Source organism: Lolium perenne, chromosome 5 (genome assembly GCF_019359855.2).
Source record: "Lolium perenne isolate Kyuss_39 chromosome 5, Kyuss_2.0, whole genome shotgun sequence".
In the NCBI taxonomy this organism is placed as follows: Eukaryota; Viridiplantae; Streptophyta; class Magnoliopsida; order Poales; family Poaceae; genus Lolium; species Lolium perenne.
The window spans coordinates 19,610,852-19,633,776 of NC_067248.2; the positions used below are offsets into that span (position 1 = coordinate 19,610,852).

The 22,925-nt window shown below is 43.9% G+C and overlaps 1 protein-coding gene across 1 annotated transcript; it reads left to right on the plus strand.

The window, feature by feature from the left end:
- The first annotated feature begins 356 nt into the window (after positions 1 to 356).
- LOC127298841 (uncharacterized) lies at positions 357 to 2,618 on the plus strand. Its single transcript, XM_051328701.2, has 5 exons — positions 357 to 642; positions 736 to 1,144; positions 1,222 to 1,397; positions 1,477 to 1,722; positions 1,831 to 2,618. Exons 4-5 carry the CDS (start codon positions 1,566 to 1,568, stop codon positions 2,526 to 2,528), a joined length of 855 nt encoding a protein of 284 aa, XP_051184661.1. The 5' UTR covers positions 357 to 642; positions 736 to 1,144; positions 1,222 to 1,397; positions 1,477 to 1,565; the 3' UTR covers positions 2,529 to 2,618.
- The last annotated feature ends 20,307 nt before the right edge of the window (positions 2,619 to 22,925 follow it).

The window sequence follows — 22,925 nt, forward strand, 5'->3', positions numbered from 1 at the left end:
AACATTGCAGAAGGGAGGCTAATGAGGCAGCACATGAGATAGCTAGGTTTTGTTTTGAGAATCGGTTAGATTGTATTTGGGACGATGAGCCCCCTAGCTTTTTACTTCCGAGGATGATAAATGATGTAACTGTTATTTGAACTCAGAGCAGCAAGTTTCAGACGCACTCTTTTCCTTACCAGGGTACCGAAGGGGACTGGAAGGTTTTTAATGAGGCGGCTTGCTGACTCTTTTTAATAGATGGTGATATTTCAAAAAAAAAAAACAACCTCTTAGTGACACGTAAAATAATAAATAATAGAAATGCAAAGAAAAATGTGTCAAATTATAAAATCCCCCGTAAAATCGCCGGCTAGGGTTTGGCTTCACAGAATCGAAATTCCAACTCACCCAAACATCTCGCCGCGCTCCCAAGAAACAAACTCATCTCTAACAATCTCCAATCCAGCTTCAATGGAGGAGTTCCTGTACCGCGTGCCCGCCGGGGACGCTGGCGCCCTCCCCCAGCTCTTCCACGACGCCGGCTGCGGGCCAGACTTCGTCATCCGGCGGCGCCGCGTTGGTGAGCACTACGAGGCGTGGCTGCACAGAAGCCGGCGGATCCGGGCTTCGCTGGACGAGCCCGAGGAGGATGCCATTGCGGTGAGTTATCTGGTTTCTGAACTTGGATTCCGCTCGTTGGTCAATTTTCGACTCCGCCGTCGTGAGTTTGATTTGCAAATCCCCTCCTTCAAGGCCCCCTGCGACGTTGAGGAGGGCGCCCGGGACAAAGATCGCTGCACCGGCGTGGATCTTGACCCGGAGGACACGTCGTGCCTCATCCCCTCTTACGCCCGACGCCTCGCTAGCACTGCCGCGCCGGCGCAGCGTGACGAGGACCAGGCGTCGCCGCGGATCCACGCGCGCCCCTCCGAGGAGGCCAGGGTACGCCAGCGCCGGGCGGCGGCGTCGTCTCGGCCTACGACCCCTGCCTCACCACGACGGCCGCGCCGGCGCCGCGCGACCACGCCGAGGCATGGCTGCGGAGTCGCGTGCACCTTGCGGCGGACGGGGAGGGTATCGATGGACGAGACGGAGTCCAAGGTGGACGGCAGTACGAGCAACGGGGACGACACCTCCGTTGTCGTCCAGATCGGCAAACCAGGTCAGTAAGAAACCCCCTATTGATCGTCCTGATTTGCAGGCAATGAATGTATGTTAACCTTGATTAATTGATAGCAGAATTTACAGTTGGGTGTTAATGGATGTTTCGACTTCAAAGATTGTTACTGAAACTGTTAATAGCGACGGATGTTTCTGTTAACATTGCACTAGTTGCAATCCGAAATCTACCAGCCGGACTAAACCGATTGAACTGAGAGTTGCGATAGTACTCACAGTTTTCAGCAAACAAACAGGTTTTATTACTTTCAGTTTTGAGCTAGCTATAGTTCCGACTTGAATGTGGTAAAAGAAACTTCACTTTATGCTCTTCAGCTAACGGTGGCACCGTCATTGGAGTGGGAGGTGTCGCCAACAAGGCACTCGCTGATGTTTTCTTGGCAGAGGCCAATCACCGCAATTTCATGGCGCGGATCAGGCTTGCAGTTCAACTCGGGCCGATGTATTGGGTACATGAACTTACTGACTGGGTCTACATGTTGATGGGATCCACAAGGTATCGTGAGAGGGACTTCTGGTCCTGGCTTGGAGTGGTGGGCGACCCTATCCAGAACAATGATGGTGAGTAGAAATCTATGTTCACAGTACATGTGCTTGCCTATGTTTACAGAACATGTTGGTTCCCTGCTGCTGACAAGAAGAACATATATACTACATGTCAAATTTCAGATACCTGTTCGATATGCGCAACGCTGGTCTGCCTCGAGGCCCGGCATCGCTTGGACTTCGAGAGGCGATACGGCTTCAACAAATTTCCCTTCTATATCACGGCAGCAGCGGTCGCGGACTTGAAGAATCAATGCACGGTGCGTGGTGTGTGGACACCTCTATATGGTGCTCATGAGGAGGGGGTGCTGAGGGTGATCCAGGCGATGGGAGGGGCTGAGGTGGCCAACAGGTTTGGTTGGAAGCCCTGCAAACTTCAGGTGAAGAGTTGGGAGTGCCACTCGAACCGGGACCACAATGGCCAGGCAATGCGGCAGTCCGAGATTGCAAAGTTGATCCAAACGAAGGGACCACTTTTAGGTACAATTCTAGTGCATACTGAGAGCTATTATGCCCCAGGCTGGGAGGATCGAGTTTATCGTGGAAAACCAAGAGGAACAAAGGGTAACGGTCACTTGGTGGTATGTACCTCATACTGCTACCACCCGACTGGCCGGGTGGGCAGCCCGACCGAGCTCCACATTGAGGTGGTCGATAACCACACCCGGACCGGACCGGTGAGGTGGATTCTCGCCATTGCCTTCACCAGGTTTTTCGTGGTTCACGTGGAGCCACTGAATGCTAGAGAGGTCCGGCCCAGCCTGTGGCGCCGTCTCCTGAACACTATTCTTAGGATCTTTCGGCTGGCAGTGCATTACTGAGACTTGTTGATTTTGTTTCCTCGATTTTGTGTACACTGCTAAAGAGACGTTGGGTATGATATATAGTTGACTGTATATTTTACAATTTCATACAGCTTACATAGTAGGATTCCACGTAGTACATGCATGATGGTTTAGCTTATGGTCCGCACACTTGACATCCAAGCTTACAATAACAAGATGATTCCCCACACGGTATTGTGGGGGTGTGCTGACATATATTTGGAGAATGGTGAAGTAACAATGTCCTTCAGTAATGGAGGATATCAATTAAGATAAAATATTTTATGCTGCTGAGCACATTGCAGGAAGTTGCAATAAATGCCATATGTATTTGTGAACTTGAGGTTTGAAACAACACTCTATTCGATGTACAAAATATAAATAAGTTGATCATTGGCAGAACTGGACTTGGCCGTACAGCTCTTCTAGTCAATATGGTACAAACATTTCAGATATGCAATGCTCACCTAAGTAGTTTGACACGAAGAAACATATACACCTGTTGTAAATCTAGTCTACAAAAAATCTGGGACATGCTAAATCCCCATATCTGTGCATCATGACTTAATGAGGCATGGTCACACAATCAAGGCAACATGTACGTGGAGGAGTTATTTCGAACTCAAAGCAGGAATAAGTAAATAAGAATCACTTAACTCAGAAGGCAATTTTTTGTTGCTTTTGCAAAGAAAAATGGAAACATCTAGTGTTTCAATTCCCTGCGTTGAGCAGGGTACATGTTCATGTCCACCTGCCAAGTCGTTATGTACACAATGATCCACAATAGCCATCGTTCCTTAGATAGCATCGTTGTTGTTTCTCAATTTTTCTAACCTATAGCTTAGATTGCATATATCTGAACAATAATTATGCATATTATAGAAGAACAATAGGAAGAGGGGAAGCAGAGTATATGTGGTTTAGACCATATTAATCTGACGGAACAAATAAGTAAATTCAAAGCGTCTATCTACCACCTTCTTGAATTTGATTCTTTGAGAATTCCAAAAAGTATGTATCACAGCTTCTTGAATTTGATTCTTTGTGAATAAGCAAGACACGTCATTGTTCCCAGACTGTAAAGGCAGGATACCTGGATACTATAGAAAAGATGGAATGTAAGAAACGGGATAGAATAGATTGAAGATTCGAAAAATTTTGACCACAGACGAAATTAAATTCAGCATCCCCCTTCACTGTATTGTCAGTTATTATGGGAAAAAACGAATGGCCATAGAGAGAATCCAATATATGACTTCTTTTTTTTTTTTTTTTTTCTTGTACACATAGGTATAATTATTGTTGCTACCGCATCCATGATCTGAATCACACCGCGTCTATAGAAACATGTCTCGCATAAAAAAAAAATCCAAAAAAATGTCTCACGTCAAATTAATCAAAGGACCATTGAAACCTGGGCAATATTTTTAGTACTCAAGAAATCGATCTGTACCAGTAGGCAGTACCTGGGTGACCTTACAGTAGCGATGGATGCTAGCCTGAGCTGAGTTTCATGTCTTCCTTGTTGTGCTGGAAAATGGTGATGAGTTGAGCAAGGAGGATCATCGATCCGGCGGCGCGGAGGCATTAGGCGTTGAATGTTGGCGTATTGCAGATCCATAAAGAACCAAATCAGATGATGAAATAAGAGAAGAAATTAGGAAAAACCTCTTTTCATAACAACTTCATTTTTTTTTACAATTCCAGAAAAATATGAACAAAAATACATGGACGTAGAGAATGTTGGAATCTATCAATGTGTATATTTTTAGATTAAAATACGTTGTATTTTGCCCTCAATAAAAATAACAAAATCTAGATTGTAGTCTATTGTTCATTACTATTCACCAATGATGAAATCAAGATTTATTATTTTTGCTGAGATTAAAATATAACCAATTTAGCGTTGTTTTAATCATGTTGCTAGAGGACTAAACCAGTACGTGCATGTGCATGTGTAGGTGCATGTGCTAATAGTAGTGTGAACATTAAGCTTGCATGGTGGGTAGAAGATAAACGTGCAATGTTGTAGGTGAATAATGAGGCTGGACTTTTTGGCCTACAATGGTCAGCTGTCCACACGCTTAGAGAGTAGTAGAAGAGTTGGTAGATGCTTCTCACTTTATAGTATAAATAGAACCCGAAACTCAATTCGGTTCCTGGGTGGCGTATGATCCCTCTACCATAGAAACATATTTCCAAGTGTTAATTTTTTTTGGATTTGCTGCAGTCCCTCTCGCTGACACTAAGTATCCCAGGAATTCTCCCGCAGGAACACCAAAGGAACATTTCGTCGGGTTCAGTTTGATGCGTAACTTGTCGAGGTTGTCAAATGTTTCACAGAGATCATCGATTAAGGATGGCCCTTGTTTTGTCGTGATGACCACGCCGTCGATGTATACTTGGACGTTCTTGCCAATTTATGTTGCGAGGCACTTCTGCATCATCGTATGATATGTTGCTCATGCGTTTTTTTTAACCTGAACGGCATTATTCTGCAGCAGAACACGTTATAAGGGGTTATGAAATATATTTTGACGTCATCATCTTCTTTCAATCGGATCTAGTTGTAACCAGAATATGCATCCAGAAAGGAAAGACGTTCACAGCCTGCCGTGGAGTCGATCATTCGATCGATCCTAAGGAGGGGAAAGTGATCATTTGGGAAATGTTTATTGAGACACGTGAAGTCGACGCACATGCGAAGGACCTTAGTGTTTGTCTTCAGGACCAGCACTGGGTTAGCAACCCAAGTGGTCTCAGTTTTTATTTCCTTGATGAACCCATCGTCTTCAACTCGAAGAATTTCTTACAACATGGCCTTGCGATTTGGCTCAGAGAAACGACACAAAGGTTGTCGAATTGGTCTGGCTCTTGGATCCAGATTAAGTGCGTGCTCGGTATGTTCCCTGGGTACTCCTGGCATGTCAGCTGGACACCATGCGAAGGTTTCCCAGCATTCACGGAGGAACTCGACGAGCGCGCTTTCCTATGCGCTATCCAGGTTCGCCGCGATGGATGTTGTCTTCTTCTGATCTATCGGATGGACATGTACTTCTTTGGAATCCTTAGAGGTGTCGAAAGCTTGCTCCTGCAAGGATTTACCTCCGTCTGGCAACACATCGTGGTTGGTAGTGAACTTAGTCGCCTTGTACTCCGCTTGCATTCCAAATGACTCGGAAAGCTTGTGAAAATCTCTGTCGCACTTATCTGACATGGCGAAACTTCCCTTGACCGTTATTGGGCCCTTGGGTCCAGGAATCCTCCACAATTGGTATGTGTAATGCGGTACTGCCATGAATCTGGCATATGCGTGTCGTCCCAAGAGGGCATGATACTGTTACGGCCACTCTATGACCTCAAACTCGAGCTTTTATTTTTTGAAGTTTTCTTCTGTTCCAAACTGCATGCCGAGTGCAATCTTGCCCAAAGGGATAAGTTGGTTTTTCGGGTGTTATTCCGTGAAAACGCGTGTCCGTTGGCATCAGATTAACTAGAGACATTTTCATCTTTCTTAATGTGTCCACGTAGATGAGGTTTATGCTGCTCCCTCCATCGATGAATACTCGAGAGACGACATATCCTATGATAACTGCTGGTAACACTAGTGCTGAATGTCCTGGCCGTGGCACCTGGGGTGGGTGATCCTCTATGCTGAATCCTATTGGTTGACCAATTAAGGTACTCGACAGTTGGCGGAGGTGCCAGCACTGCCATGTTTACCATCCGAGTAATCAGCTTTTGCGACCTGTTCGACGATCTGCCCTTCTGGATCATTATTACCGCTCCCTTTGTTTGTGTGAACTCCCCGTTAGTGTTTGGAGGACCCGTAATTTGCAACTGGCGTTGGTTTTCATTGGTAATTGCTGGTGGTGCTGGTGGCAATGGCACGTGCACCTCGCTCCTTGGTCCTTGCGCGTATCCCCTGTTGACCGCTTCGGCTTGTGTGTTCTCCGTGACCCTTCGCATAGCCTGAAACATTCGATAGTCCTTTTGGAGGTGACCCGATTGTCTCCCCCCTTCAGAATCTATGTAGAAATGCATCTGGCATGGTCCGTTCAAGATTTCCTCGGGTGACATATTGTATGGTCGTGGATACCTAGGGCGATTATTTTGCCTGCTAGAACTTGGTGCGTCTATATTGTCACTTCGTTGCTCATTGCTCCTACGATAATCGTCATGATGGTTCCTACCATTATTACTGCGGAAGCCAGCCGAAACTTGGTTGGGACCGTCGTATTCCGCAAAGCTTCGGAACCTTCGCCTATGTTGGTTGTTGCTTCTATTACGATCTTCCTCGGGTGAGCAAGGTCGTTTATTCTGGACATCATCTTCGCCATTAGTCCATCTATTTGTTGTTTCCATGAGCTTTGCCATCGTTTCGGGTTGGATCTTCTCAATTCTTCCACGAGGTCCCTTCTGCAGATGCCTCCGATGAATTCGTCGATTTCTCTTTCGTCAGACACATGCTTAGCCGATTTTTTTTATAAGACTCCACCGCTGGATATATGCTCGCATTGACTCGCCTGATTTTTGCGTGCAAGTTCTCAACTGCTCAATCGATGCTAGTTTTTTACAGGTGGACCTGAAGTTCTTCACAAACATCCTGTCGAAATTTTCCGAACTATCTATAGATCCCTCCGACAATTTCCTCAGCCAAGATCTTGCAGCTCCGCTGAGGTGAACCTGAACGCTTTGCATGGCCATCATTCTCGTGCCACCCATTAACTTCACCGTTTCCAGATAGTCAACCAACCAATCTCGGGGATGCCCCCGTGGTTCATCCCTGCATATTTCAAGAAGACTCAAGCATCTAAGCTTGGGGATGCCCAAGCCATCCCCTTCTTCATCGACAACTTATCAGGTCACCTCTAGTGAAACTATATTTTTATTCCGTCACATCTTATGTGCTTTACTTGGAGCGTCTGTGTGCTTTTATTTTCGTTTCGTTATTTTCATTCTCTGAATAAATTCATGCTTATGTGGGAGAGAGACACGCTCCGCTCGTTCATATGAACACTGGTGTTCTTAGCTTTACTTTTAATGTTCATGGCGAAGGTTGAAACTGCTTCGTTCGTTGTTATTTGGTTGGAAACAGAAAATGCTTCATGTGGTAATTGGTATATTGTCTTGAATAATTTGATACTTGGCAATTGTTGTGCTCAAATAGATCATGTTTAAGCTCTTGCATCATGTACCTTGCACCTATTAATGAAGAACTACCATAGAGCTTGTTGAAATTTGGTTTGCATGATTGGTCTCTCTAGAGTCTAGATATTTTCTGGTGAGGTGTTTGAACAACAAGGAAGACAGTGTAGAGTCTTATAATGCTTGCAATATGTTCTTATGTAAGTTTTGCTATACCAGTTCATACTTGTGTTTGCTTCAAATAACCTTGCTAGCCTAAGCCTTGTATTGAGAGGGATTACTTCTCGTGCATCCAAAATCCTTGAGCCAAAAACTATGCCATTTGTGTCCACCATACCTACCTACTACATGGTATTTTTCTGCCATTCCAAAGTAAATTGCTTGAGTGCTACCTTTAAAATTCCATTCTTTGTCTTTGCAATATATAGCTCATGGGAAAAATAGCTTAAAAACTATTGTGGTATTGAATATGTACTTATGTATCTTATTTCTTATAAGTTGCTTGTTGAGCGGTAACCATGTTCCTGGGGACGCCATCAACTATTTCACCTTTGTTGAATATCATGTGAGCTGCTATGCATGTTCGTCTTGTCTGAAGTAAGGGTGATTTATCATGATCAAATGGTTTGAGTATGCATATTGTTAGAGAAGAACATCGGGCCGCTAACTAAAGCCATGATCCATGGTGGAAGTTTCAGTTTGGACAACAATCCTCAATCTCATATGAGAATATTATCTGTTGTTGAATGCTTATGCATTAAAGAGGAGTCCATTATATGTTGTCTATGTTGTCCCGGTATGGATGTCTAAGTTGAGAATAATCAAAAGCGAGAAATCCAATGCGAACTTTCTCCTTAGACCTTTGTACAGGCGGCATAGAGGTACCCCTTTGTGACACTTGGTTGAAACATATGTTATGCAATGATAATCCATGTTAATCCAAGCTAATTAGGACAAGGTGCGAGCACTATTGGTATTCTATGCATGAGGCTTGCAACTTATAGGATGTGTTATGCATAACACATATGAATTATTACTACCGTTGACAAAATTGTTTCTATGTTTTCAAAATAAAAGCTCTAGCACAAATATAGCAATCCATGCTTCCCTCTGCGAAGGGCCTTTCTTTTACTTTATGTTGAGTCGGTTTACCTACTTCTTTCTATCTTAGAAGCAAACACTTGTGTCAACTGTGTGCATTGATTCCTACATACTTGCTTATTTGCATTCATCATATTACTTTGTGTTGACAATTATCCATGAGATATACATGTTGAAGTTGAAAGCAACTGCTGAAACTTATATCTTCCTTTGTGTTGCTTCAAAACTTTCTACTAAGAATTTATTGCTTTATGAGTTAACTACTATGCAAGACTTATTGATGCTAGTCTTGAAAGTACTATTCATGAAAAATCTTTGCTATATGATTCAGCTGTGTAGTCATTATCTTTACCATTGCTTTGAATCACTTCATTCATCTCATATGCTTTACAATAGCATTGATCAAGATTATGATAGCATGTCACTTCAGAAATTATCCTTGTTATCGTTTACCTACTCGAGGGCGAGTAGGAACTAAGCTTGGGGATGCTTGATACGTCTCAAATGTATCTATAATTTCTTATGTTCCATGCTACTTTTACGATGATACTCACATGTTTTATACATACTTTACATCATTTATACGCATTTTCCGGCACTAACCTATTAACGAGATGCCGAAGAGCTAGTTGCTGTTTTCTGCTGTTTTTGGTTTCAGAAATCCTACAAAGGAAATATTCTCGGAATCGGACGAAATCAACGCCCAGGGTCCTATTTTCCACGGAAGGTTCCAGAGCACCGAAGAGGGACAAGAGGGGAGCCAAGGGGGCCCCACCCACCTGGCGGCGCGGCCAAGGGGGGGCGCGCCCCCCTATGGTGTGGGTCCTCCAGGACCCCTCTGAGGCTGCCCTTCCGCCTACTTAAAGCCTCCATCGTGAAAACCCTAAAAAGATAAGCCACGATACGGAAAACCTTCCAGAGCCGTCGCCATCGCGAAACTCCATTTCGGGGGACAGATGACTCTGTTCCGGCACGCCGCCGGGACGGGGAAGTGCCCCCGGAAGCAATCTCCACCGCCATCTTCATCGCCGCTGCTAACTCCCATGATGAGGAGGGAGTAGTTCTCCCCCGAGGCTGAGGGCTCTACCGGTAGCTATGTGGTTCATCTCTCTCCCATGGTGTAATCTTTATGTGATCATGAGCTTTGTATCACTATTAATCTATGTGCTACTCTAGTGATGTTATTAAAGTATTCTATTCCTCCTCCATGATGTAATGTTGACAGTGTGTGCATCATGTAGTACTTGGCGTAGGTTATGATTGTAATCTCTTGTAGATTATGAAGTTAACTATTACTATGATAGTATTGATGCGATCTATTCCCCCTTTCATAGCTGATGGTGACAGTGTGCATGCTATGTTAGTACTCGGTCTAAATTGCAACGGTCTATTATGCACTCTAGAGGTTACTTAAATATGAACTCCGAATGTTGTGGAGCTTGTTAACTCCGGCTTGAGGTGTGCTTTTATAGCCCTACACAATGAATGGTGTTTGTTATCCAACAAGAGAGTGTAGAGTAGTTTTATTATGTGATCATTGTTGAGAGTGTCCACTAGTGAAAGTAGGATCCCTAGGCCTTGTTTACAAATATCGAATCTCAGTTTATTTACTGTTCCACTGCATGTTTACTCGCTGCCATATTTATTTCATATTGTTATTACCACTCATATTCATCCATATCACTTGTATTTCACTATCTCTTCGCCAAACTAGTGCACCTATACATCTGACAAGTGTATTAGGTGTGTTGGGGACACAAGAGACTTCTTGTATCGTAATTGCAGGGTTGCTTGAGAGGGATATCTTTGACCTCTACCTCCCTGAGTTCGATAAACCTTGGGTGATTCACTTAAGGGAAACTTGCTGCTGTTCTACAAACCTCTGCTCTTGGAGGCCCAACACTGTCTACAGGAATAGAAGCGTGCGTAGACATCAAGCTATTTTCTGGCGCCGTTGCCGGGGAGGTAAGGTAAAAGGTATTCACATCCTCCGACTACTAAGCTATTTCCTAGCACTGTTGCCGGTGTGTGAGTGCTCGAAGCTATTTCCTTTAGATCCTGCAATTGCATCTTTTTGTTTCTTGCTTTTATTTCACTAGTTAGGCTTAATGGAAAACAACAAAAAAAAATAGAGATCTTTATGAAATTTATCTTGAGTTAGGACATGAGGTGTTTGAAGAGAAAATTAAAAAACCTATGGAACTTTATATGCATGCCAATGGAAATTTTATTAGTATGAATGCTTTGAACACCATTGTTTCTAATGCTATGGAAAATTCTAAGCTTGGGGAAGCTGGTTTTGATGAGCATGATATTTTTAGTCCCCCAAGTTTTGAGGAGATAATTTTCTTTGATAATACTTTGCCTCCCATTTATGATGATTATAATTATAGTGGTATTTTGGTGCCACCTACTATGGAGGATAAATTTTATCATGATTATACTATGCCTCCTATATTTGATGATTATGGTGATGAGAATAATAATGATAGCTACTTTGTTGAATTTTCTCCCACTACAATTAATAAGAATGACTATGCTTATGTTGGGAGTAGTAATTATTTTATGCATGTGAATAAGAATTCTTTATGTGATAGTTATATTGTTGAGTTTGTTCATGATGCTACTAGAAATTATTATGAGAGAGGAAAATATGGTTGTAGAAATTTTCATGTTACTAAAACACCTCTCTATATGAAAATTTTGAAGTTACTCGTGTTTTATCTTCCTATGCTTGCCACTTTGTTCTTCATGAATTTGTTTATTTACAAGATTCCTTTTCATAGGAAGTGGGTTAGGCTTAAATTTGTTTCATACTTGCTTTTTGATGCTCTCTTTGCTTCAACTCTTGTTACTTATGTGAGCATCATTGAAATTACTGAGCCCATCTTAATGGCTATAAAGAAAGCACTTCTTGGGAGATAACCCATGTTTTTATTTTACTACAGAAATTTTTGTTTTATATTTGAGTCTTGGAAGTTGTTACTACTGTAGCAACCTCTCCTTATCTTTATTTTATTGCATTGTTGTGCCAAGTAAAGTTTTTGATAGTAAAGATGATACTAGATTTGGATTACTGCGCAGAAACAGATTTCTTGCTGTCACGAATTTGAGTAGGATTCTCTGTAGGTAACTCAGAAAAATCTGCCAATTTACATGAGTGATTCTCAGATATGTACGCAACTTTCATTAAATTTGAGCATTTTCATCTGAGCAAGTTAAGTGCCCCAGAAAAATTCGTCTTTATGGACTGTTCTGTTTTGACAGATTCTGCCTTTTATTTCGCATTGCCTATTTTGCTATGTTTGATGGATTTCTTTGTTCCATTAACTTTCAGTAGCTTTGTGCAATGTCCAGAAGTGTCAAGAACAATTGTGTCACCTCTGAACATGTAAATTTTTGATTATGCACTAACCCTTTAATGAGTTTGTTTTGAGTTTGGTGTGGAGGAAGTTTTCAAGGATCAAGAGAGGAGGATGATACAATATGATCAAGAAGGGTGAAAAGTCTAAGTTTGGGGATGCCCCCGTGGTTCATCCCTGCATATTTCAAGAAGACTCAAGCATCTAAGCTTGGGGATGCCCAAGCCATCCCCTTCTTCATCGACAACTTATTAGGTCACCTCTACTGAAACTATATTTTTATTCCGTCACATCTTATGTGCTTTACTTGGAGCGTCTGTGTGCTTTTATTTTCGTTTTGTTATTTTCATTCTCTGAATAAATTCATGCTTATGTGGGAGAGAGACACGCTCCGCTCGTTCATATGAACACTGGTGTTCTTAGCTTTACTTTTAATGTTCATGGCGAAGGTTGAAATTGCTTCGTTCGTTGTTATTTGGTTGGAAACATAAAATGCTTCATGTGGTAATTGGTATATTGTCTTGAATAATTTGATACTTGGCAATTTTTGTGCTCAAATAGATCATGTTTAAGCTCTTGCATCATGTACCTTGCACCTATTAATGAAGAACTACCATAGAGCTTGTTGAAATTTGGTTTGCATGATTGGTCTCTCTAGAGTCTAGATATTTTCCGGTGAGGATTTTGAACAACAAGGAAGACAGTGTAGAGTCTTATAAAGCTTGCAATATGTTCTTATGTAAGTTTTGCTGTACTGGTTCATACTTGTGTTTGCTTCAAATAACCTTGCTAGCCTAAGCCTTGTATTGAGAGGGATTACTTCTCGTGCATCCAAAATCCTTGAGCCAAAAACTATGCCATTTGTGTCCACCATACCTACCTACTACATGGTATTTTTCTGTCATTCCAAAGTAAATTGCTTGAGTGCTACCTTTAAAATTTCATTCTTTGTCTTTGCAATATATAGCTCATGGGAAAAATATCTTAAAAACTATTGTGGTATTGAATATGTACTTATGTATCTTATTTCTTATAAGTTGCTTGTTGAGCGGTAACCATGTTCCTAGGGATGCCATCAACTATTTCACCTTTGTTGAATATCATGTGAGTTGCTATGCATGTTCGTCTTGTCTGAAGTAAGGGTGATTTATCATGATCAAATGGTTTGAGTATGCATATTGTTAGAGAAGAACATCGGGCCGCTAACTAAAGCCGTGATCCATGGTGGAAGTTTCAGTTTGGACAACAATCCTCAATCTCATATGAGAATATTATCTGTTGTTGAATGCTTATGCATTAAAGAGGAGTCCATTATCTGTTGTCTATGTTGTCCAGGTATGGATGTCTAAGTTGAGAATAATCAAAAGCGAGAAATCCAATGCGAACTTTCTCCTTAGACCTTTGTACAGGCGGCATAGAGGTACCCCTTTGTGACACTTGGTAGAAACATATGTTATGCAATGATAATCCATGTAAATCCAAGCTAATTAGGACAAGGTGCGAGCACTATTGGTATTTGATACGTCTCCAACGTATCGATAATTTCTTATGTTCCATGCTTGTTTTATGACAATACCTACATGTTTTATACATACTTTATGTCATATTTATGCATTTTCCGGCACTAACCTATTAACAAGATGCCGAAGAGCCAGTTGTTGTTTTCTGCTGTTTTTGGTTTCAGAAATCCTAGTAAGGAAATATTCTCGGAATTGGACGAAATCAACGCTCAGGATCTTATTTTTTCCACGAAGCTTCCAGAACACCGGAGGAGATACGAAGTGGGGCGACGAGGCGACGCCACACTAGGGCGGCGCGGCCCAGGCCCTGGCCGCGCGGCCCTACTGTGTGGGTCCCTCGCGTCGCCCCTAAACCTACCTCTTCGTGTAACATCCCAAATTTCAATAAAAAGAAAGTTAGAGGAATTCCAGAATAGCAAAATTTCAAACCAACAAAAACTTTTTAAATTGCATATAGTGCCCTGCATAGGACTTGTGCATTTGAGTGATATGCCATGATGATTGTTATTATGTGTATATGCTATACCCTAAAACCCTAAAGTGATCATGAGAAGATCACCAACCAAATAAATCAAAAAGAGAAAGAAAATCAATTAAAAGAAAAACCCTAAAACCCTCACATATGGCTCTATGCCATTTTTATAAATTTTGACTCTAGACAAATTTGGTCTTCACCATTAGTTGAATAATGTCACTAAACACTTATTACAACTTTTGGAATCAAAGAAACACAAATCAAATGGATTTCAAATTCAAATTTGGCTCACATGTGATAATGGTCAAATCTGCCATTTTTAGTCTGATCACCACTTTGAGCCCCTGCAATTCAAATTTTTCAAACTAAACCTTGCTAACTCTTTGCACCCCATCCAAGACAACATCAAGGTGAACACTTTTTGTAAAGATCACCATGCCAAATTCTTTCTAGATCAAATGCTATGCTCATCCAAAGTTGCAACATTTTATTAAGTGGAACAATCTCCCACTTATCAAATTTTGCAAATCTTTGAATTAAAATTTTCCACCACCACACCTCATCTTCTCTGGTCATTTAGAACTCAACCAAACACACACAATTCAAATCTTGCAAACCTTGAACTCATTTGAATTTGGAAAAAATTCACCAATTTTCAACTATGGAACTATTTGACACTATTTGAAATAGTGATCTACCTCAACCCTAATCTACCCCAACCTACTCTAAATGGTTCCCCTGCCCCCTCTCACCCTTAATGACAAATAGGAACCCTAAGGAGAGAGGAGAAGCAAGGTAGGGCATGGCCATGCCGGCCATGTCGCCACCCCGACAACCTCCCCCTCCTCTCCTTCATCGCCACCCCTGGCCACCTTGCCAAACGTCGCCACCGCACACTCCTACATCTCCTAGCACCGACAGCCTCGCCTTAGACGCCGTAGCCTCGCCGGAGAAAGCGTGCCACGGTCGCCGCCAGATGCCGCTCGCGTCGCGCGTGGACACGCACTGGACACGCGCCGTTCCACTTGCTCGCGCTCGCCCTGGCCCCTCTTGCTAGCCGTTGAGCACCGCCGTGACACCACGCCGCCGCCAGACACACGCTCGACCAGACCCTGGACCGCCGCCGCCGGAGACGGAGAAGAAAATCCCGTGCGCGCCGCCCGACGACACGGAAGCAATGCGTCGCCCACAGACGCCGCCCGACCGTGCCGTTGCTACCTACAGCTTCGCCTGGACGAGGAGAACGCAGCCGCACCGTTGCCTAGCCCAACACCTCGCCGGAATCACCGTGCCCATGTCGACCATCACCCTGCCCCGCAACCCTCACTCGATTCTATAAATAGAGCGTTCCCTGGAAGCAACGGAGCACACCATCTCACTCCCCACCCTTCACCACTTCGCCTCGCACCGTTAGCCACCTCGATCATCGCCGGAGCAAGGCCAATCGCAAGCTCAAAGCCGCGGAAGCCCTGGAGCAATCGTCGTTGATCCAGGCCACCTCGAGCTCCGCCACTTCTACCAGCTGCTTCACCGTCGTCCACATCTACCTCGAGCACACTGCCAGCCACCGCGGGAGCCCTGGTTAGCTCTCCGACCCCCTACCCTCGCCGGAGAAGCCACGGCATCTCGTCGGAGACGACGATACGCGTGAGCCGTCCGATTCGATTCTAATCCAACGCCCCACTTTAAAATGTACCGATTCGGTGTTTATAAGTCGCTGACGCGTGGACCCCACGCTGTCAGCAAGCCCACGCGTGTGGGGACCGTGGTGGGCTGGAGTGGGCCGTTTTAATTCGATTCGGCCCAGCTTCGTTTTCCCGCCGGCCCTTCTATTCAAATTCTATTTAATGAAATTCAAATCAAATTCCATACTGCACCCAACTTTGAAATTCAATAGAATCAGTTTGGCTTGGCCAAATTTAGCAAATTTTATATTGTTAGAAAGCTATGAAAAAGATCTACAATATGCCACTGGTCCCATCTCAAAATTAGTTGTAGAATTAATCTGATAAAAAAGAAGAATGCGGGGACTTTTCCCTATTCAAATAATTTTTAAAAATCAACCAAAATAGATATTAAGTTAATTCCAACTCCAATAGCTCACATTTGACTTACACTAATTGTTTATGCAAGAAAATGGTGTGGTCACTTTGCATGATCATGCCCTAGTTTAATTAATGTACAATATGGCTAGTTTATCTAAGAGATATTGTCCAAAACTATTATGCAAATCATATGAAGTAGTTTACTTCATTTAAATCTTGTCCCAACTGAATTCATGTGATGTTTGGACCCCTGGCCAAACTCACTTATATGAATTACTTGGAGATTTAAATCATTTGTAGCATTATTAAATGGTATGAGGTGATCTACCTCATTTAAATCATTTTCTCAAATAATGATAATGAATGTTTGACTTAGGTCAACATAAAGTCATGCATGATTGTTTGAGAAATTAAATCTTAAGAAGATTTCAATGAGAGGAAATTATTTCTCAAAAACCCTATGGAAACTATCATTTACATATGAAATAAGAGGAAATTATTTCTTCTCAAGCAACACAACCAATACACCATAAGTAGATTAATTGTGTGCTTAGAATATTTTGTGTGATTATATGTGGTGCATGGAATAGCCATTGAATTAGTTGAGTGATTATACTCGTATTTAAATTTAGACGCTAGCACCGGAGAATACCCGGAGGAAGAAGGTTGCTACCAAGAGGAGGAGGAGGAGAACTTTGAGAACTACCAAGGCAAGCTAATATTCTTGCAAAGTGCAAAGCCCTTTGGGCAAGGCACCATAGTCTTACATTTTCTTACCATAAGCCTATCCCAAGCTTCTACATTACAAGTTTTACTTGTTGTTTTCCAAGAGTTACTTTTATAGTTAACTTTGGTCAAAGTGAAAGAAGTTACTAGAGTAGTAAAGTTGGTCTCAATCTAGCAAAGCAAGGTAGCACCCCTCATGATTTAGAGCTAGTGCTAATGAATTAAAACTTGACTACTCTAGATGGGAACAATGTGACTTGAACTGAATTTGGAAACCTTGGAATGATGAAGCATTCCATTGAATGATTTTTGAAGGTGAATATGACCAAGAGAAGATGGTGATTTTTGATAAAACTGATATTGGTTTGGATGCGATACCTTTCCAATTTTTGAGTACCCCCACAATACCTGATTATGGGTAGGGCTTAACTGGAAGTTTATGCATCTTAGTATGGGTTCCCTCTGAACACACATCATAGGGGTTATGCTTGAGGCTGCCTCCGTTGTTGAGAAAAGATGTGAATTGAGGTGAATTGTACGGCCAAGCCCTGTGCAGTTCCCAGGTTGACAGTTGGTCTTCACTGGGAGGCCAAGCTCATGGGGAGAGGTGCTCATACTAGGGTTTGTAAGTGAAAGGTTATGGTTGATGATCCGCGTACTGTGTTACGATGATTCGGGGTAATCTCGACGGATGAAATCAAATGTTGTGGCACAAGTGTGCAACCTCTGCAGAGTGTAAATCTATTCGAATAGCCGCGTCCACGGTTACGGACGGTTGGAAAGGCCATACAGGTTTCGATGTCAAATTCTTGAAAATGATGTTGAAATGAGATGGTGAAGTGACTTGTGGTGAATTGAATTGAAATCACCACTTGAACGGTGGGAATGACACTAATGTTCCCACTTGAGTTAGTTAGCACATGAATAAGCTTTTTCTCAAATACTTGTGAACTAAAATTGGCTTTATGCAAATAAACTAGAGCTTAGCAAACCTTACTAGAAATGTCTAGCACTTACACTATTATTAGTTTGCGAGTACTTGAAGTACTCACGGCTTTGTCCCTGGCTATTCAAATGGCCAGAGTATGAAGATGAACAAGGAGATGACCAGCAGGACGCCTACGACAACTAGGAGTCTTCCGACGTCAAGCGTTGGCCTGTGGACTAGAGAGTCCTTGTATCTTACGCTTCCGCTATGAACTTGTGCTTGTTCGTTGATCGATAGATCAACTATTCGTGTAATATGGATCATGTGATTCCAATTTGTAAGACATTATGGTTTGTAATGAATGATGACTGTGATACTTAACTATTATGCCTCGCAACAACAATATTCCTGGGATTGCGATGTATGACATAATAGGCATCCGGACTTAAAAATCCGGGTGTTGACAAGTTGGTATCAGAGCCATTGTTTGACCTTAGAAGACCTTAGTTAGAATGGGCGTTCTGAAAAACTTAACTTTGAAATCAAATGAAGAAAATATTTGTGAAAATTTACTTACACTCTTGCCTTTTGAGACTTTTCCAAAATTTGATGAATCATGTTCTATCTTATTTGAATATACTTAAAATTTTGCCACACTTTGCACTCTCTAACTTACTCATCCAATTCTCTTTCAGATGGAGCCGAATGAACCCATCAACACCAAGTTTTACCAGCTTGGGAACGCAGGGAGCTTGATCTTCGAGCACGACCTCAACGCTCTTTCGGACTTCCTCGAACGCCCGCACCCTGAGTTCCACGGGATTCAGGTGGACGACACTCCTGGAGGAGAGTTGCAGTGGATCATCACCGCCGACTTGAGGGGCAAGATGGAGCCTCCCACTTCTGAGAGGATCATCTTCTCCTTCCGTGAGAGCAACTGGCTCGACGGACTCGCACGTGGCCTTCAGGAGGCACTTGCGCGCCTTTGTGGACAGAACCGTGGTGCGCATCCTCGCTTCGCGCTTCTCGCATCTCGTGAGGCGTGATGCCATGAGAGTGCCCATGGAGCTGCAGCCGCACCCGCAATTGGGGCACCATGCTGAGCACCTGGACTTCATGCTCTACCAGACTCAGAAGGACCTCGACGCCACTCGCGCTTACGCGAACCAGACCCATGCTCACATCGTCGAGCAGGGTGAGGCGATCAAGCTACTCAACAACGACCGCAAGGCCCTTCGCCAGCAGCGTTCCAAGAAGGACGCTACGATTGTGCGCCTTCGCGCCAAGATTGCAGCACTTGAGGCCACTGTCAAGGCCCAGGAGGATCAGCTTAGAGAGATGGAGGACGACGACGAAGGTATCGACCTTCAGGGAGGAGGAGCCTTCCTGAGCGACGACGACGACTTTGAGGAGGACGAGTTCACTGAGGAGGAGGACTACGAGTTCCTGGAGGCAGGACCTGACGACTACGTCCCGATCGACGTCGAGGACGAGGAGTAGTTGCACTAGTTCACTGATGTAGGTGTGAGTTGTATCCCGCCCCTTGTATCGTAGCATGAGAATGGTTCTTAAAACCATTGGAGTATGAGTGTGTTAGTTTGTACCATGTGATGAATGAATGAATGAATGTTATGTTTGTCATGAAAAGATTACAAGTTTCAAATGGTTTCAAACTTACTCAAAATAAACCATCGAATTTTTCCCTCTTATCTCATGATCTTCTATATCTTCAGATGGCCCCTCCCAATCGCACCAACGATGCGATGATGCAACTGCTTCAAACCCTGCTCGCCGACAGGGAGACAGAAAGAGCTGAACGCCAAGCCAACATCGCAGCCTTGCAAAACATTGCAAACCAAGGCCCTGGAAATCATGACCACCCCGGATCCAAGCTCAAGAACTATCAGAACACCAATCCTCCGGTGTTTAGCAAGACAGAGGAACCCCTCGACGCCGACGACTGGCTCCAGACTATGGATAACAACTTGGAAGTAGCCGGAGTGGAAGCAAACGAGAAGGTGCTATTTGCAACCCACTATCTCGCCGGACCAGCCCGCGCTTGGTGGACAAGCACCCGTGCCATGAACGGAGGTCAGTTCATGACTTGGGAGGATTTCAAGCTAAAGTTCAGCAAGTACCATATACCCCCCGGGTCTTATCAAAAAGATGAGGGATGAGTTCCGTGAACTGAAGCAAGGTCGCATGACGGTGGTAGAATACCGTGACAAGTTTCTTACACTGTCAAGGTACGCCCCTGATGAGACCGACACCGTCGAGAAGAGGAAGGAGAGATTCCTGAACGGACTGCATGATGAGATGCAGACTGTCCGCGTCAACATCCCCTTCGCCGACCTTGAAGCCCTTGTTGACTCCGCCATCCATGTGGAGGGCAAGCTAAACCAAGCCAATGAGAACCGCAAGCGTCGTATGATGCACCAGAGTGGGTCTAGCAATGCCCAGAAGTATCGCCCCAGCTCAAGCGGAGGTTTCACTCCGAGAAACAACAACAAGCCCCCGATACAGAACTCGCGCCCCGGTTATCAGAATCGGAGTGGAGGAAACTCCAAGCCAAGAGGCTACAACAACAACTACTACTACTACAACCGCGCTCCACCCAGAGCCCCCAACAACAACAACAGCAACACCAACACCGCTCCCAGAACCGGAAGCAATGCCATCCCCGTTGCAACCAAGGACAAGGCCACCATCACTTGTTATGAGTGTGGTGTAGTGGGGCACTACTCCAACGAGTGTCCCAAGAGACTCGCCAAGCTCGCAGGCAACACCGCTGCACCTGCTCAGCAACAACGCCGTGTCTCCACCGGCAAGAAGTTCGCCCCCAACAACCCCAATAACCGCAACGGCCGTCTCTACCACATGAACGCCGAAGAAGCCCATGAAGCACCAGATGTTGTACTGGGTATGTTTTCTGTCAACCACATCCCTGCCAGAGTGTTGTTTGATTCTGGAGCATCTCATTCTTTTGTCACCGAAGACTTTGCATCAACAAGTAAAATTCAACCCCTCAGTTTGAAGCATGTTATGATAGTTCAAATTCCCGGATCAACCACCAAAGCCAGAAAATTTTGCAAAAATGTACCCATCAAAATCCATGATGTAGATTTCTATGCCAATCTAATCATTCTGGGAACCAAAGGTTTGGAAGTTGTACTAGGAATGGACTGGATGTCAAAACACAATGGATTGATAGACTGTGCCAAGAAAGCCATCACTATGACTAGCAGCACCGGTATCATAGTAGAACATGTCTCTGAAAGACTACCCAGAAAATTCACCTGCAATCAAAGTGTAGCCAAGCCAACTCTGGATCAGATCCGGGTCGTTTGTCGATATCCAGATGTGTTTCCGGATGATCTACCCGGTATGCCCCCGGATCGGGATATCGAGTTCATCATCGAGTTAATCCCCGGAACTGGACCTATAGCCCAGAGAGCCTACAGCATGAACGCAACAGAGCTTGTGGAGCTGAATAAACAGATAGATGATATGTTAGCCAAAGGTCTGATTAGACCTAGTGCATCCCCCTGGAGATCCCCGGTTTTGTTTGTGGATAAGAAGGATGGTGCAAATCGTTTATGTACGGACTATCGTAAGCTTAACGATGTCACCATCAAAAACAAATACCCCCTACCCAAGATAGAAGATCTGTTTGATCAACTAACCGGAGCCAAAGTTTTCTCCAAGATAGATCTTAGAACTGGATATCATCAGCTGAAGATCCGAGCCACCGACATTCCAAAAACTGCCTTCACCACCAGATATGGGTTGTATGACTACAACACCATGTCGTTTGGATTAACCAATGCCCCCGCTTATTTCATGAATCTCATGAATAAGATCTTCATGAACTTTTTGGACAAGTTTGTCGTTGTCTTCATCGATGACATTCTGGTATACTCCAAGTCCGAAGAGGAACATGAACAGCATTTGGAGACTGTCCTAGAAACCCTTAGGCACCACCAGTTGTATGCCAAGTTCAGCAAGTGTGAGTTTTGGTTGGAGGAAGTAGGATTCCTGGGACATATCTTGTCTGCAGGAGGAATTTTCATAGATCCCGCCAAGATCAAAACTGTTATGGAATGGCAAGCCCCAACCACCCAAACCGAGGTCCGCGCTTTTCTTGGATTAGCCGGATATTACCGCAGATTTGTAGAAGGTTTTTTGAGCATCGCTCGACCAATGACTCAATTGTTGAAGAAGGACAAGAAGTTTGAGTGGACTGACAAATGTGAAGAGAGCTTTCAACAACTCAAGAGTAGACTGACCTCAGCCCCAATCCTGATCATGCCAGACATCACCAAGCCCTTTGACGTATATTGCGACGCCTCCAAGACTGGTCTTGGATGTGTACTTATGCAAGAAGGCAAAGTTGTATCCTACCTTTCAAGACAACTGAAACAACATGAACAGAAATACCCAACCCACGACCTCGAGCTTGCAGCCGTGGTCCTAGCCTTGAAAGTTTGGCGTCATTACCTCATGGGTAATCGATGCGAGATCTACTCCGACCACAAGAGCCTGAAGTATATGTTCACCCAGAAGGAGCTGAATATGAGGCAACGCCGATGGATCGAATTGATCAAGGATTACGACATGGAAATTCACTACCACCCCGGCAAGGCCAATGTGGTAGCAGATGCTTTGAGTTGACTGTCGTGCCAGTTGAACTCCATGATCGCAACCGAGCAGCCAAGTTTGTACCAAGAGTTTGAACAGTTCAGACTTGAACTTGTTAGTGAAGGATTCCTAGCCAGCATAGAACTGCAACCCACCTTGGTTAGCAGATCAAGGAAGCCCAGAAGGACAACGCTAGCATCGACGGAATCAAGAAACAGATAGCCGCAGGAAAAGCCCCTGGATTCACCGTAGATGAAGCCGGAGTTCTTTGGTACAAAGAACGTCTCTGCGTACCCTCGGACTCAGACTTGAAGCAAGTCATCCTGCAAGAAGCCCATGACACCCTTTACTCAATCCACCCCGGAGGTACCAAGATGTACCAAGACCTGAAGGAACAATTTTGGTGGCATGGAATGAAGAGAGAAATCGGCAGCTACATCGCCAAGTGTGA

Bases quoted from the DNA above. Each gene is read 5' to 3' on its own strand.
- LOC127298841 (XM_051328701.2), top strand. From the start codon at position 1,566: ATGGCGCGGATCAGGCTTGCAGTTCAACTCGGGCCGATGTATTGGGTA. The intron at 1,723-1,830 runs GTGAGTAGAAAT...GTCAAATTTCAG, and splicing joins CCCTATCCAGAACAATGATG to ATACCTGTTCGATATGCGCA.